The sequence below is a fragment of the Varroa jacobsoni genome, unplaced genomic scaffold, assembly GCF_002532875.2.
Source record: "Varroa jacobsoni isolate VJ856 unplaced genomic scaffold, vjacob_1.0 scaffold_591, whole genome shotgun sequence".
NCBI classification, from domain to species: domain Eukaryota; kingdom Metazoa; phylum Arthropoda; class Arachnida; order Mesostigmata; family Varroidae; genus Varroa; species Varroa jacobsoni.
The window spans coordinates 53,294-70,731 of record NW_019213493.1 but is presented as its reverse complement, the minus strand read 5'-3'; the positions used below and the strand labels follow the sequence as shown (position 1 = coordinate 70,731).

General features: G+C 43.2%; 1 protein-coding gene across 1 annotated transcript in view; it reads right to left on the bottom strand.

The window, feature by feature from the left end:
- Icmt (isoprenylcysteine carboxylmethyltransferase ste14) overlaps nt 1–15,853 on the bottom strand; it is a 139,195-nt gene extending 123,342 nt beyond the window's left edge. The window contains exon 1 of the mRNA XM_022835452.2: nt 12,997–15,853. Within this exon, the coding sequence (XP_022691187.1) occupies nt 12,997–13,263 (267 nt within the window). The 5' untranslated portion in view covers nt 13,264–15,853. The remainder of the gene's footprint in view (nt 1–12,996) is intronic.
- Between the last annotated feature and the right edge of the window lie 1,585 nt (nt 15,854–17,438).

Below are 17,438 nucleotides of genomic sequence, written 5' to 3'. Positions count from 1 at the left end.
TTGCTGTAGGTCACCACTACATCCATTAAAATCTTTCCGAAGGCATTATGACAAAGCGGACTACGGCGACAAAAGTTCAAACATCCATCCTCATACTAGGAGGAGAACTCTCCATATATATAGCAACAGAAGCAGCTTGATCCCTGTATTGTATAGCGATGGAGAGCAGAAGCTCCAACGCAGATTCTCCCTATGGAGTCTCATGCCACCAGCGGTTCTAACGGAGTGGTTTAAATTGTGTTAATACGTCAACAACTGACATCATGACGCATTCATGAACACGTTCGTCGCCGACCGTATCTAGCAGCGTAAATTATCAACTGACTCTTGCCGTTGACAGCGTTGTACAAAAGAAGTGCCGATTTATATTGCCGCCTCATCTGCTGCTAAGTATTTTTCTTTATCAAAGAAACACAGTGTATTCAAAAGCCTCGTTTTACTAGCTTGTTGTTAACTGCTGTGCTGCCCTGCCCAATAAACAACCATCGTCGCCTCTACTCCTTACAGAACTACCGCAGTCGCCTTGGCAGTCAATAGGAACTGGCGATCTCACTATTGCCTCTGAGATTATGAACTTTTTGCTTAGGTAGGCGTTCGAGGAAATACGAACGAGAGAATTCACTAGCAGTTCCAATAGGGCGAGAAGAAGCAGGCAGTAGTAAATAGTTTTTGTCTACGCTTTGATAGCCGCTTTTAGTTTTTTCACCCAGAAGCGGAAAGAGAGCAGTAGAAGCCAGAAACACTGGTACAAACAGAGAAAGATAGAGAAATGCGGGGCTGCACATCTCCAGAGAGAGGACGAAACACAAGGCAATGTTGCAAGTCCAATGCATAGATACACCTATGCCTGGCAAACACCGCTTAGGTGTTCGGAGTCAGCAGAGTGCAGCATGCCAACGTACAGGGCCTCCTACTCCGCCTGAAACCTAGGGGACTGTTTGAGGCAATATCTGTCCTTTTAAGATGAGACTCAGATGACGCGGGGAGGCGATGATCGCGAGAAGACCGAAGTAGGAGCAGCAGCAGTCGCGGCAGCCGCGACCGTTAAAATCGAACTCCTTGAGAAAAAGTGAATGTTTTCCCAGGGAAAACGCGCCCTCTTTTCCCGCACAGACATCAGCGTCGAGTCACTTGTCATTTGAGGGTTGCTACGTTGCCTCTGCATGTGTGTGATGGAGAAAACCGCTCCCGCCCAAACAGCGCACATTCCGACAATGCCACGAAAGGTGAACAGGGCCAGGGAAGGAAAAAGCTACGTGAGAAGGGGGCCTTTCGTCGAAAGTACTTTCGAAACAGAAAAATTTCCTTCCGCGCCCATGGCTGGCACTCAAGGGCCGAGATCCTACGAGAAATGGGCAAGCAAAGGAACTTGAAGCATGCTACGACACCGACAGGAATGGCAAAGGAAGGGCGAAGGCACAGTAGTGTGTTTTAAAAATTCCTCATTCTGCTTTTATCACTCCCCATTCTTTCTATGCGCCGTTGCACGTCCGCTTTTGAGAAAAGGTTCGTTCAAGAGGTCCTTCGAATTCACACATTACAAAGACGGCCGCGGTGATAATGATGGGCGCGAACAGCGGGCACTAAGGGTCCGATAAACACTCTCACTGGTGCGTTCCCCGCACACGTGAAGTGTCCGCACGTCCCACTTGTCAACCCCTCCGCTTCCTACCGGGAAGCTTCGAAAATCAGCAACAGCGAAGTGGTGACAACAGGCCAGCAGAGGTTGGTGCTGCATAGGACAAGAAGATAGAGGCTGCCAGGGGTATAGTGAGGCAGCTGGCCAGCCGGTTGGTTAACCAGTTGAAATCGACAATCGCAAACTAGAACCTGTACGTGCGTCCTTTTCTTCCAACCCATCGAGACAGACATTTGCTTCCCATTGCTGCCTCTCTCATTGGTGGAGATGGCCAAAGGAATCCGTCGGTCCGTCTGTAAGGTTGTCCGTTCGCCAGGCAGCCAGTACTCGCAGCCTGGTTCTTTTCGCCTTGTCGACACAGACCATTTTCGCTCCGCTTATCTTGTTAAGCGAGCGAAAGCTGGCTTCTTTGGCACACTTTGTATCAAACTAAAACCCAGCCGTTAACGTCGGCCTTGAGAAAGGTGCGCTACGTTGCTTGTCTTTTTTAGACAAACAGACGCGAAACCTGTTCTTGACAATACCATACTATCGGTGATTATCAAAATAACAAGAACAACATAACGGCGACAACAGCAACAATGAAAGCAACATCGACAGAGACTCTATGGATCCGTTCTAAAAGGCTTCATCAAACTAAAACCCACTAGAGTTACATTTTGTTGGTTACTATGGACCTCCACAGAGGAAGCCGAGAAAATAATATGATCCTGCGTGGCACAGCAGGTATTCAAATATAGGTAGTAGCAAGCATTAAAATTCGCACCCAGGTCTGAGCGAGTCCTGGGAGATGCTGTAAAGCAGAAAGACTTCGTTCCCGTCTTATTGCATTGAATGGCGCCTGCCGACCTGGTAACAATTCCGATTTCTTCGTATCCCAAAGCCGAGATATATGTTTCGCCACTTTCTGCTATCATGGATAATAGAGCGAAAATTTTTCAAGACGCTCTTTATCCAGGCCATCCATCGTTTGACGAGCTTCCTACAATAACCCACAGTACTCAAGAGTATCTAGCTTCACAATATTCTACTGGTTAGCTCGGTTCGCTTTCTGACTGGCTTTGAGGTTCATACTGAACCGAAAAAGGACCCACATCTCAGCCAGAGATGTCCACAGAAGGTGTCGTTTACACTCAGAAGCGCCTTCTTCCCTTCGTATGCGAACTTCTTTGTCTCTCATGTTTTTACTGAGAGGGCCCCGAACACAGAGAGATATAAGTCTAGTCGCATGACCATATCCCCAACTGAGGCCATCCCACAGCGAGTCCCCAGTTCTCAACAATTGTGGCAACCTGAGTCGCGGCGGTTCAACACTCTGCAGGTGTTACCCGGCACCGGGGACTGATCGCCGCCTAGACGGCTCACAGCATGAATTCACTGAATCCTTGGTCTGACTGGTTGGCTCGAGAAACTAGCCAGCCATCTCTGCGGTCACTTTTACTGTTACCGATGATACTGGCGCCAATCTCCGAAGGCGTCAAACGTTGCTCATAAATACTGCCTGCTCGGTGGACACCACTGTAGCGATGGCGTCACCATGTGATAGTTCGTTACAACGCTATGGTGATGTTTGAGTTAAACAGAGTCGCACCTCACACCTTTGCGACGGGAAGGAAAGGCTCGGCAGACGAATGGTCGACGTCGGCTTCGGGAGACTTCTGTGGAAGACGATAGGATCAAAGATTCACCTCTCACGAGCTGCATTTGCTAGCGCTGTCCGCTAGCCAAGCAGGCAGCAAAGGCACAATGTCAAAGAGAAAAGACTGGAAGGACGAGATGCCGGGGGGCGACAACAAAAGCAGATGGAGAAACCGCCGCCACCCAGAGACAACATCGACCACTCCTTTTTCTTCCAGGTGACGGATGGGGGGTGCGGATGACCGGCTCGTTCTCTTCCTTGACGGCCGCAGCAAAGCATCATTGGGCGTTCTAGATGACAATGGCCCACCCAAATGAAGATATGGAAACGGAGCAAAACGGGATTGGGTATTAGCATGATCAGATCCGCCAGACTCGCCCTTGCAAGCTCAAGAAGGAGGAGACGCTTGTGTCGGTCTCGTGCTACTGTTGGCGGATAGTGCCCTGCCCGGACGACGCGGCCATAGAAAAAAATAAAGAAAGAAGAGCGAGAGGAAATGGTAAGAAAAACTCACACGAGACGAGATAGAAAAGAAAGCCAAAGGCGGTGTATCGCATTACTTTGCCGTCACCATCGTTGCCGTTGTCGTTCCCGCTGACGCCACTCTGCGCAAAACAGGGAAGAAAGTAAGCAATTGAATTGGATGATACATTTTATTCGTTCTTGACTGCAGTCTTGATAGAAGCGGCACTCGGGGCAGCTTCACAACCTCCACTGCTGCTTTTTCTTAGGCCCCAATCCTGAAACCTGCGGCCTCCTGAATTCCACCAACAGCCAGCTCTCGTTTTCCGCCCCTCGCATTCTCTGCTTCTATGTGAAAGTGATTCGGTTCGCCCGCAGTGCCTCCTTTTCCCTACGGCTTTATTTCTTCCTACGTTCGTTTTTAAAAAGGCTCCCTGTCGAGAATCAAGAGCCGAGAGCCTCGAAGACAACACGGACGAAAAAAAAAAAAAAGAAGCGCACACATACATACAGCAGTGAAGACATTTGAAACGATCTGAGATAAATACTGATAGATACACACACAAAGGGCGTCATACAGACCCTATGGAGGTGGCCACCTCAACGAATATGGCCATCACCCGACCGAAACTCCTCGCATCCTCCCCTTGTCTCCAGTGGCTAAGGCCGTGCAGGGCATGGCCCAATGCTGACCCTCTCCGAACACTCACCGAACTCAGCGGGAACCCTATGACGACTACCTCTATGTATACTGATGTATAATGCGCAGTTTAAAATTACGTAAATCTATGTTCGAGCCGACACAAAGCCATTACTCAAGTTAAAAAATGTGCTTTTTCGGCAGTTACTAAGGGATCACGTTAGCGTAGCTAGCAAATCGAGAGAAGGTTTTAAGGAAAAAGTTATTCCGATTGACATTCAACTGAAATTCATTGCAAAAATTTTCTTTGTCAATAAAAATATTTGCCTGGCATGACCAACACTAGCACTGTTTTTCAGTCGTAGCTTGCTATATAACATGCTTCATAAAATCAAAAATAATATTAGAATTGGGCGATATGGGAGACTGTACGCATCGTACTCTCGTATTTTGCCGATATAGTTATATAGAATGACACAGTGGTGTGGAGTTTCAACCGTGTGCAGACAGATACTTTAAAAGAGGAATATCGAGTCGTATGTTCAGGCACGTTTGCCAACCACGAAGAGGGTTGAAACTTTGGTCAGGAAACAGCATCAGCAACGCCTGCGACGGTGGTTTTCTGCTCAAGTTATCTAAAAGTTTCTTTCCACAACGTTTTCTCGGCGATCCAATTCAGTCTTACTTCTTCTCTTTTTGGAGCTTAGGACGTTCGTCTGAGCTAAAAATAAATCATAGCGCTTTTTCTAAATTGCTCAAACTATCTATCAAAATAGTCCCTTTTCTGCAACTGCGGGATCCTACTATGGAGACACAGCAAAATGGTCCGCCAAATACTCTTAGTGGACTCGAAAATAAACAACTCTCACGTTTTCAAAAGGTCAGCATTACTGAAGAAATATTGGTTCAGCAATTTGTTTTAGTAGTGAAAGCCGTTCTGCCGAAACGTTTGACGGCAATACTCGATGTAAAGTTCGAAATATTTACTTGTTAGCAATAACAGCAATCGAAACGTATGTATTTCGAAAACTGAGATTTAACGTAATATCTCGCTTCACAAACAGTTCCCGAGAAAATTACGTTTCAAATCTCATATTACTAACGACACCTAACGGTGAATCATTACATTCATCCATGTTCATTCTATTACAAAAAAAAAACATTCAAGATTTATTACAGTGAGTGCTTTTTTCAGTTTTGATGTCTTTTAGCATACGCATATATATATATATATATATATATATATATATCTTAATGATAATAATAAAAAAACGTTCAAGATAATACTTATTTATTTTGTTTCCTTTTACTAACTATAAAGAAAAATTAAACTTTTGCAGAATTTTTAATGTGAATGTGTTGCTGAAGCCAGACGGAGGCCTACCATGTTGAATGGTTCTATAAAAATCATCAAAATTCTATTCTTTTTTCTTACAAAAATTTATTCTTCTTAAAAGGTACAAATTACTCACCAGATATTAATTCACTTAACATTAACTGTATTATTTATTGTGATTATTGATGTCTAAGTGAGTCCGTTCAAAGCAGCACCATTATATGCCCTGTAATTTATAGCAAATAAGAGTAATGTGTAGGTATTATGATAGACTAAATAGAACGATAGGACTTTTCGAACTAAGAACGCCTCTACAATTACATGAGTACAACGCTCGTTCCCAGCAAGCAAAGAAAAAGCCTAAATCGGTGTGCCTCATATGGTAGCAGCGCTGGCATGGCCGGCAAGGACGAAGTGAACGAGTCCCTAGCGGATTTCCTAAGCGATTGGAAGCAGTCGATGGAGTTAATGTTCGACAAAGCATGGTCCTGGAAACGGATGTAAAGTTCAAGCGGCTCACCGTGAGGCGAAGAAAACTGGCCGTTTAGGTAGTGTGTCGGATGTGGATGTATTTGCAGAGACCGGTTCATGTGCGGTATGACTTCGAGGTTTATAAGTATCGGGATTTGAGAAAGCTTCAGGAACAGGCTTTTCGAGCAGTTTCCTTAAAGGGAAACAAACTCGCCCGAGCTTTTCTTCCCTCGTTCTACAAATAAGAAAAAACGCTAAGGGAATTTTTACCAAGAAGCATGCATTGCTAGACACTCTGAAACCGCAAATCAATTCTAAAGTATTTTTCAGCAATGTTCACAAATCGTATGGATTCACCATTAGCTGATTTGGTTACAGCGGTTTGCGTAACGTCCTGTGAAAAGTTCAACAGCGTTGCGCGTTATTTCTTTCTACGCCCTTTCTGACACTGAAATCGAGAGCCACACGAGCAAAGATCGAAGGTGTCCAGCGGTTGTTGCCTGCAATAGGGCATATCCTAACGAAATGCCGACAGGTACAGCTATTACGAAATAAGTCTTCCTTTCGCCTCGCAACACTTACTTGGGAAAGACAAAATCCTTGCTTGAAAAAAGTTGCTACTATCACATGGTTAGCGTCAGCGCCAGGGCTAGAAAGCAACGTAAATCCAAGTACGAAGCCCAGTGACAGATGTCGGCTGTCTCAAACGTAGAGCCCGCAAGCAATGCGATTCAAAACAGTAAGCCTAATCTCAGAAACGGCTCTAAGATATTTACGATTTTTTTATGTCGATTTGATCCGATGAAAACATACTGTAAAATCGATTGTATATTAGAAAATATTTAAAAAAAACATAGCCTGTAATGCTAACCGGAAAAAGGGATTTCTTTCCGACTGGCGTAAATCGGTGGAAAGTTAAGTTTTCTAACCCGTAAGAGAGATACCATGTTTTCTTGACACTAGAAAAGATTTGTGAAACATCTAATGGAAAAGTTCTTTGCTCTTTAGAACTTGGACCCACTTGTAGCATTTCCACAACCGTGGACATAGAACATCTTGTGCTTAGCTTATTCAATTAAGCAATTTATTTTTCGACGAGCGATCTTATCTATTTTATAAATAGAATGCGTAACAACCCATCTTCCTTCTAGCACTCGACGAGTATTCTAGACTCAAATAAAGTAGCCCCCCACACACACACACACACACAAAAAGCATTTTTTCTTATTACCGTTATCGCTATCGCCTTAATTTTTGTCCTCTTTCCACTATTTCCTCTACCATACCCAGCCTTCGTAAGTCCATATACCCCAATACATTCGTCACTAAATGCCAATTCTTAGTCCTTCTTAACCTTACTACAGGACTTAGCTTAGAGAGGATACGCTGTTAGTAATAGATCGATGCTATGCCACATCGAAGGTTATCATAGGCCCAATTCTTTTAAGATATTTCTTTTTAACCGTCCCCCTTACCCAACCTTTACCCATCGCTCCTATCCAAACTAGGGTAGTATGAACAGTGAGGTTGCGGCCAACCGTCGCTACCTATTTGAACCAGTCTGGCTGGCTAACTATCCAGGGCGCAGTCCTGATGGTTGGCTTGAAGGGGTGTTCATAGAAACCGCTGAAGCTTGGCAGAAGGCAGAAGAAGTTCTTTTGACACAGTTTGGTCGAGGCGAGGGGGCGGTAGGTAGAAATTCCGCTATATGCAGTATCAAATATTTTTGTGCGTCTCTGACAAGTAAAACGGCCGAACGAGCGGAGGTCACCCGTCCAGCCATAGGCAGGAGCTCCTGTAAGCTGCAATCTAAGACCTGTATACTCTGGTCCTTTTTTCACGCTACCGTTCTTATTGTACGATTGGATAAGAAAAGCAGGTATGCAGCAAATCTCCACCCACTTTGGCCCTTCGAATTCAGTCGAGAGGATAACTTGCTAGTGGAAGGGACCGGCTATGTCCACTACAGATATGTGGAGGTGCTTCTGCTGCTGCTATGCCTCGCCTTAGCTTGATGTGGCATAACACACTGCGGCGGCTGCTGTAGAGTTAGCTACGGCCACGAAGGTCGGACGAACGGGGACACCAGCTACCGCCTACGGAGTATGCAGACATCCATGCCCTCCAATACCAACAGCACAAGGACGTTGGTAGATACCTCATAGATAAACCCCCAGATCTTTTACTATTTATATACTTAATTCTCTGGTCCAGACATCTTATCTAGCAGAGCAAGCAGCTGACGATGCCGACAGTCCTTGCCTGCCGCTATTCCTTTTAGACCCAACCCATCTTGTGGAGTTCCGTAGGACACACGTGTCCGATTCAGCCTCCTTAAAGTCATGGCAAGGGAGCTGTCGTTGACGCCGGTCCTCAGAGAAGGGCCTTGAAAACAAGCCGAAGTTGTTTGAGTTTGAAACATTCACAGAAAGCACCCACACCAGACAAACAGAAAACAGGGCATAACACTGAGAAACTACCACAACATCATGATCACAGCGAAACCTGCCAGAACAAATGTGAGGTGAACGAAAGAGGAATCAAAAAAAGAAAAAAGATAAAGACGAGCAAGAACTCTGATGTTTTGGCCTCACCTCAAAGTTTTTGTACACCTAAAGAGAATTTAACCAGATCAGATAGAGCGGATCTTCCCATATAAACAGTCCTTACCAGGAACTCTGTCATGAAATTATGGAGGAATAACCTACCTACTTCAGAACCAATATAAACTCTCCCACATTTCGTTCAGTTTAAATTATCTTGATTTGTGTATCCCATACTCCTTCTAGCCAGAAGAGGTAGGCTGTTATTAAAATAGCTTACAGAATTGCAAAGTGCCCATACAACAAAGACCGCCAAAGGAATGATCTAAGCTTTGTCAGTTAATAACTTCTTAGCTGTAACTATCTTTGGCCAGCGACTGTATTTAATTATGTTCTTTATTTTATTTCTTAACTATGTTTAGACACTACGACTATACGTACAATTATCGCTACGGCTGTCGGTATTATTGCAAACAATTGGCGCCGGGCCAGCTTCCGCCGCGCAGAGTAACTAGGTAAACTGCAGCACGCTGAACAGCGACCGATACGTAATGCAAGCGTTTTATATGCCACTGTGTTGTTTGGCTAGCTCTAGAGTGTGATATAGCAGAGTTAGCCAAGGCACAGAAAAGGTCCTTAAAAATTCTGCACGAACAGTGTGCCTGTCGGTAGACAGTCGACGTGAGTGCGGCGGGTAAAGACTGTAAGCCACTATTGTACATAACACTCCAGTAGCTCTAGAAACTGGGACTGGCAGACAGGACTATACGGTGAGACGTCTCGACACGACACGCAGTAGCACGCCAAGACACTTACGACACTTAAGAAACCCCTCTATGAACATACGAGCTAACAGTGCAGAGAAAGGAATCACACCAACGTCTATCTATATAACAAAATATAGTACTGCTCTCATAAAGCCCTCTAACTGTGCCCCTACGGCTAGTGTTGTAACTAGATGTACACACACAAAGCGTAGACTATCCCTGTCGTCTTGTCTTGTTTCCCTTTTCCCCCTCACACAAAACAGGTCCATTGAAGTGCTACTACTAGAAAGCCACACAGCATTGCATGTAGATATGCATACATAAACAGATACAGACTGTGGCGTGAGGGTAAACTCGACCGCGTATTTGCGTTGTCTTCTAATAGGCCTTTACCGCAAATTTAACTCAAGCGATCCGGTTTCGCGGTGGCAGCGGCGACAGTAGTAGCAACATCAGAAGCAACAGCCTCAACTCAACAGCTGCCGTAACTGCGGGCGGGCGTTCTTGCGCGAAAAAAAAAGGAGAAAAACGGTGTCCCGGAAATATTTTGCTTCGAAATATTTTCGCATAGATGGCAGAGGTAAAAGACGGTGTGAATGAGTCAGGTGTACGAACGACAACAGGATACGGTAGTCCGAGCCTCCTTCGTGGAGAGATCGCCTGCTGCGGCTAACCAGAAGTAGCGCCTCAGTGCTACCTATATTGTTCAACAAACGCTATTCTGTAGAAGGACACAAAAGTATTGCAGGGGAAATCGCAAGAAGTCACTGCGTATTTTTTGTGTTTGTGTTCCGAAGCGATATAAATGTCCTGAGACTCATTTAGAGCTGCAGTCAGCTGAAAAGCTTACGTCGTACATAGAGCGTCTCGTGTGGCAAAGGCTTATTCCGTATCGTAAAGGTATCTATGCTCTGTGATATATGCAGATGACACAGGTCTGCTGTCGCGTTTGTCTTCAGGCGAAACCCAACTCAAATTAATATATATTCCTGATTTCTTTTGTGTCCTGTGTCCGACCTCTACCTCCTTTCCTTGATTAATCTACAAAACGGATGGTCACTCAACATGTGAATAATAAACAATTATAAATAAATAAAATGTAAAATTTGGATGAGAGATAAAAATCAGAAGCAACGTACATGCTCTCTTGATCGAAGATGCAATTAACAGGTTGTTCCTTCAGGGAAGATCCTTCACCTTTTTATAACAGTTCCGAAAAAAGCTATTGGTGAGCAACAAACAAATCGATTCGAAGTGCAGTTTCTAAGATACTCTTTTTTCTGTACACTTCTCCAAACATGCTAAAAATAAAAAAAAAATAGAGGAAATGAGCTAAAAAATGTAGAAGAGATATTATATAGTGTTCGATATTAGCGTCTTCTAGAGATACTGACCCTACACTGAATGGATTTTCATTAGTGCAGTATATTTCTACCCACGCTCAGGTTTACGAACGTTTACCAAATCATTTATTATACAGCAAAAAAAGCGAAAGTGCGATTTATTCGTCAATGATTAATATTGTCAACGTGGATAGACATACGAGTACCTTTAAAGGTCATAAAATAAAAAATAAATTAGAACATGATTTTTGTACACTTCGGCCCAATCGTCGCTATTAAAGACAACATACTTTATATCAAATGCTTCAAGTATCTCTTACACTATCTTAGTATACAGCCGATGCTCAGCGAGCAAGTTTCAAGTGATGCAGTGGATTAACGCATGAAATGCTTGGCCCCAACGCAAAGACTACTCGTGTTGCTTTCCATAAATGGTTGCAAATAAAAAGTCTCTCTTACTTTTGTTTCGCGATTATTACAGACTATATCCAATTGCGAACACTGCAAACCTTATGATATTTCTTAATCTCGCACGGAAAAACCAGAGAAATTGTAATCGTTAATTCCTGCAATGATATTAACCATATATGACATACTCGACATGAAAGAAATCCCAAATGATAATTTCTCGTACTTGTACGTGACTCCTTAATTAAAAGCTATCGTTAAAGACATTTTACGTACATACGTGATGAATTGAAGTCCTCTAATGGATATGACTAATGCTTCACTATAATAAATTATGTTATGAAACACTATACTGATATTAATTGCTCGTCAAAATGAATACTGAATACGTGTGAGTCTCTTGAGCTTTTAAGGAGGCAGTTATCATCATTACAGGAATTGATGAGATGCGAAAAAGATATATAAGAAGTAATACATTGTTCATCTATTATCTAATTTTTTCTACGTGTCACATAAAGTAATAGTTATGCAGTTCTAAAGTTTGCTAGTCGAGTTAAGTTTTGACAAAACGATAGACATGCCTAAGCAATATGGAATGTTTAAAATATTCTCTCAAATATTAATATGCGGAACGAAGATAATAAACAAAAAATTAGACTGAATAGAAAATATTCCATACTGCACAAAAAGTTCCGTAAGTCTATTAACTGCTAAATAACATTGTATCGATATAACAGTAAGGAAGCTCGCAGAAACATTACATTAAGACATCGATTTTTAATTTAATTTGTTTATTCATTCAGATAACAATAAATTTCCTTCAATACTTCATAGTCTCATTGGTTATTTAAGACGCACGATAAAAGGTAGCATATATTTTACTCTTAATGAGTTATGGCCTAAGACAGTTTTCTGTATACTTTACGTCTCCCCTATGTCTCGAATGCATTCGATCCAGTTAGACGAATAACTTGGATGGAAAAACGTTCATGGAATTTATGGCCTTTCTTATGACATCTTTATAACTAATTTTTACTAATATAATCACCCCAATTATCGAACCTTGATTTTTACTCCGATCAACTAATTATATTAATAAAACTAAGTAAATAAATAAATACTGAATAGTTTTTCTCATATATTTCAATACGAACTAATTGTACAGATCCTAGATGGTATGGGAGCGTTTATTGACAACGCTTCAAATTTTGGCGCGCAGCAAAACCATCCTTTCATATGTCTGACCGGCATAGAACAATTCGAACATTTTCTGATACCACACAGAAAGCAACGGCGCTGAAAACCGAAAACTAGACAAATTATACTGATTTACTCCCGTTTGCATTTTTGCTCTACAAAATATATGATATGGTAAAATAAGAAAATAATGATCATCTGTTGTCTAATTACTCACTAACTGACGCTTATAGATATCGAACGAGCAAAGTGACACTGTGATGCAGATAAAACCAGTGACAACGGTCCCTACAACTGCATTAAATAACCATTCTACTTCTGGCACGCGCACGTCTCGCATCAGTTTATAACCATTGGAATAATCCACTATGGACTGACAATAATGAGAACAAATATATTGAAACCGGGGACACTGAACAGTCATTAACACGAGTTTACTAATCGCAGTTCACCCGTAGTATCTCCTTCTCGAAATCGACCCGTTACTACGATGCTGGTTATACTCCACTCTAGCCTGCCTAACCTAAGTTCGTAGTTGACTGATAACTTACCGAATAGTTTGTGGAGTATCCTTGCCGACTCCGGCGTAGACAGTCATTGATGAAGAGCGCGGAATGCACTGCAACGATGTGGCCGACAGCGAAGTACGGCCATTTTTCGGCGAGCACACGAGTTGCTGTATCACCGGCCAGTTGGGCAAGTCCCTCCAGAGCGACTGACAAACCAAGTGCAAAGAATCGAACCGCCACCCTGCCTTGCTCACACAATCCCGCACCCGATAGCACTCCGAATAACCATAACGGACAGGCCGGCGCCATTCTCCTTTGTTGTTTTGTTTCGTTAATGTCACTCACTGGTCACAGTGTTGGGTGCTGCGTTCGTATCGCCTCGTGTCCTAAGCAGTGTTTACTGTGCCAGCGTTGGCACGTTGTCCTCGCTACCGGAAGGGACAAACTGGGGCCGGACCTTAAGCCACCGCCGCTGAGAATCACCGCCACTTTTCTGCTAGCTGATTGTTGTCACTGTTGCGTTTTGTTGCCACTAGTCAGACTCGCTTCGTTAGAGGGACTCAATAAAGAACGCCGGAACAACAACGCTCAACCGAATTGCAAATCGAAGCAATCACCGTTTTCGCTTCACCGCCGAACCAACGTCGAACGCTACCTTTTGATACTGTTATTAGATACTTACGATGATTATGCTCCGCTCAAGATGCACGCGTGCAAAACATTGAAGTGTAATAACAACAAAAACAACAACAACAACAACAACAACAAGCAACGATAGCTCTCTTCCCCGTAGGGTAGTGAAATCCCTGTTCGGCCTGTGCTGGTACTACAAGTGGCGGCATCGCTACGATGAGCGTATTTAATCGAGCACGTTGTTCATTGTTCTGCCGCCGCCGCTGCTTCTCCTACCACGTTTGGTCGTTTTTGCTTATACACCTTAGTTTGTTCCTTTACGTGCTACTTTGCTGACTTATTCGCCGCTGCTCTGCTATCAGCGTTTTCAATCCTGTTTTCATACGCACCTCATAATAGCGGGCCGGCCAACTAACCGAAGCGGCAAAAACATACAAATCACAGTGTTAGTCATCAAGACTGAAAGTCTTCCTCGACGACGAAGTGAGCAATACCGAGTAGGACACCGGCAGTGGCAGGTGAGGATCTTCGAACTCGGGAAGAGCCAGAATATCGTAAGCTGCCGTGGCGGCAACAACTCGACCCGCGGTTTCCACTTCTGGCACTATTACGTCCTTAATCGGCTGTAGGCAAGATTGCTGTCTATGACACGGCGATTACTGTCGCGGCCGACGTTAGAAAGCCAACCGGCAGTAACACCAAGCAAAAGTACTCATACAACAATACGATATGGCAGTACAAAAAGCATTATCGAACTCGCGAATCAATGAGTTCACTCTGCGCTGCTGTTCATCACGAACTGTCGTTGTGTGCGCGAACGCTGGGCCCTCGTGCTTTGTAAGGGTTCGGCTACTGACCAGGCAGCGGCAAGAGAGACCGAAAAAACTGACCGCCGAAGTTGAATATCGTCGTGACCAAGCGGCCTACAGCTGAACGAACCGTTGTCCTTTCCCGTTACGATCACACGCACGCGCAGCCGGTCAGTCGCATTTGTTTGGCAAAACAACCACCGTCCATTTACACCACAGCACGCCCTCTTTCGTTCACCAACAATTCCAGCGAGTAACAAACCCAGCGAATACCTTTTCAACCCAGTAACGGCGAAACTACCACGCAAGCACACGCCACTTGTGCGTGCCTACCACACCACCACAGCGGGCTATGCTTGTCGACGGCCTGGAGTCCGATTGGGCGAGGGAAAAGTCACCAAAGCGAGTTGGACGAGGGAAATGTAGAGAACACGATTTGAACGTTGCTTGAGAGAGGGCCGCTCGCCGACGCGTCGGAAAGGGTAGACGGCAGAGCGGTGCTGGCGCTGCTTCCGGTTGACCTGCTGTCTGGCTCGCCAGAGAACAGTATTAGTGACTCCTTTCTGGCTGTGCAGGTTGCTGACTAGTACCTGTTCCTTCGTTTGCACGATAGCATGGCAAGAATCCTTTTGCCGATGGCTGGCTGACTGACCGTTGAGTTTATCCCGCCACCGGTTATGTTGATGAAAGTACATAGAATAGTGCGCGGTATAACGAGTCGAGCCAGCGACGAACGGGGAAGAGGTACATCGGCGACGATGGGCTGGGGCAGCAGCAAGGGTGAGTGGAGCAGTTAGCGGCCACCAAAAGGCTATGGTGGGTAACAACGTCCACGGAACGAGCCTACCGTGAATGCCTGTCTGCTCTCTGGCCAAGGCGGACCACTCGTCACGATGACCGGCGGCGCCGACCAGGTAGTTCGTCGTTTTTTCGCCTTCTCTCCCTCTCTCTTTCTCTCCCTCTCTCTTGTTTGGAGGATCTCAACAACATCAACGGCGGCAGCGAAGAGCAGAAGAGCGCGCGCGGTCAACAGCGGGCAATTTAAAACACACGCATATAGAAAACGTGAACGAAAGAGCAAGTAAGCTCGTGTTAAAACGTCGCAGAACACAATAGAAATGTAGAAGAGTAGAATGCAGGACATATGACAGAACAAGAAAGTAGGAATATAGGCAGGAGAAAACTGGTTTTATTAGATTAGTAGTAAAGAGTAATAGAGTTCACTAGGCGACAACGAATGTAGTTTGCAGGTAGTTTACTAGTTAAAAAAGTTAATACAACAACGTATTAACTGGGGACAGCTTTAATGGTTATTTGAATAGTTAAATAGCTGGCCACTTACGATTGCCAATCATAATGAGGCATCGACCGAGAAGACAGTACATAAAGCAAACGTTTCACGTACTTCGTGGAAACACAAGGGTAGTATTAGGCATCTGCTAAATTATTTTTATACAAGTTAATTATATGGTAATAATAAACAATTTATTTTCAGAAATGTTTTGTTTTTTGCCGGTTTGCGATTAAGCACGCAGTCCGCCAGAGTGGCAAGCGTGTCAGACACTTTTGCCGTGCCGTCTAAGGGGTCATATTTAGTCTTCTCTCGACAGAAAATGTGCATTGCAAATTAGATTTTTTTTTAATTTAAGATTGCAGTGATGAAAGAAGTAGAAAAACGCGTAATACTTTGAAAAACCAACGCACAATTGTGGACTGAGAAGTTCACCTCAGGTGAGTCATGATTAGGAGCTGACCGCGTTGTGTAATTGGTTTTACTGATCAAACACAAAGTCTATAAAATTAGAATCACGTCCTGTTTTTTTTTGTTAAATTTATTACGTAATTACTTTGTAATTTTCTCTTATAATTTTGTATAATAGGCTGTTGATATATCTTAAGTGTCCAACTGCCTGTCATGGGGTTCTGTAGAACGATAAAAGAAATCAATGTATCCTGTTACATTATTAAAACAGAAATTACTATTATTAAACAGAAAAAGCATTAGTGGCTTAGCAAACAGCAGAACATATATATAAACCACGCCTATCTAATAATTTCAGTAAGGAAAAATTAGGTTTCCCGCTGTAATAAACATAAATGGCAGCCTCTGATATATGATCCAAACTATTTATGCTCTAGAAAGGAAGCTTCTGAATATTCAATTGGATTCAATTCAATGGATTAAAGGTAAATACTGTTCTTAATTTTCAATAAAATAGAAAGATGAAAGATGCAGGCAGAACACAATTTATTGATGAATGTGAGCGGTAACAATGCAGTGAAGAAAAAAGCTAGAAAAATTGTTATAACTCGATAGGCACAAACATCACTAACGGGTTACTGAATGCAGTTCTTATTATGTGTTTTTTTTTTTAATTAAATGATTATGTTCGTTTTAAAAAAGGCGAAAACAGAAACGCTGGCGGAAAGCGGCTGAGCATAAAAGGACAAATATTTAAGGCTGAAAGTACACGATCTTTTTGATTTAAAAAAAAAATTCTGACCCTATTCTAGCAAAGAAAATTAACGTTATCGCACAGGTTTCGATGATAGTCAGAAAAATTCAGGTTATGCAAATTTGGGCAAATTCAAATTATTTTGAAGGAAGTTAAGCAAGTCGAGTAGTATTCTGAAAAATAGCAATTATATTGTTATAAATGTATGAGCATAACGCAGTAAGTTTCGCAGTAACGCAAAAAAGGTGACAAAAAGGACTTGTGTTTTGATCGTCTGTTGCGAGCTAGTCACCTTGTCCTTGTATATATACTTTACGTAAACCGCATTTAACCAACAAAAATATTATAATATAATATAAAATAAAAAAAACGATAAAATCAAAAAAAGGATGAAAATGAACTATTTCCTTTAAGCAAATGGTTTAAACGAAGTAAGCTCGAATCATACAACAAGTGTTTAATGGAGTCCCTCCGTAGACCTAGGAAGTGACCCTCTAGTCAAGTAACCTATATAATAGTCAGCAATGTGTCACAAATTGACTTTGCTGCACTTGCTGTAGATGCCACATACTCTCGATTTTTGGTC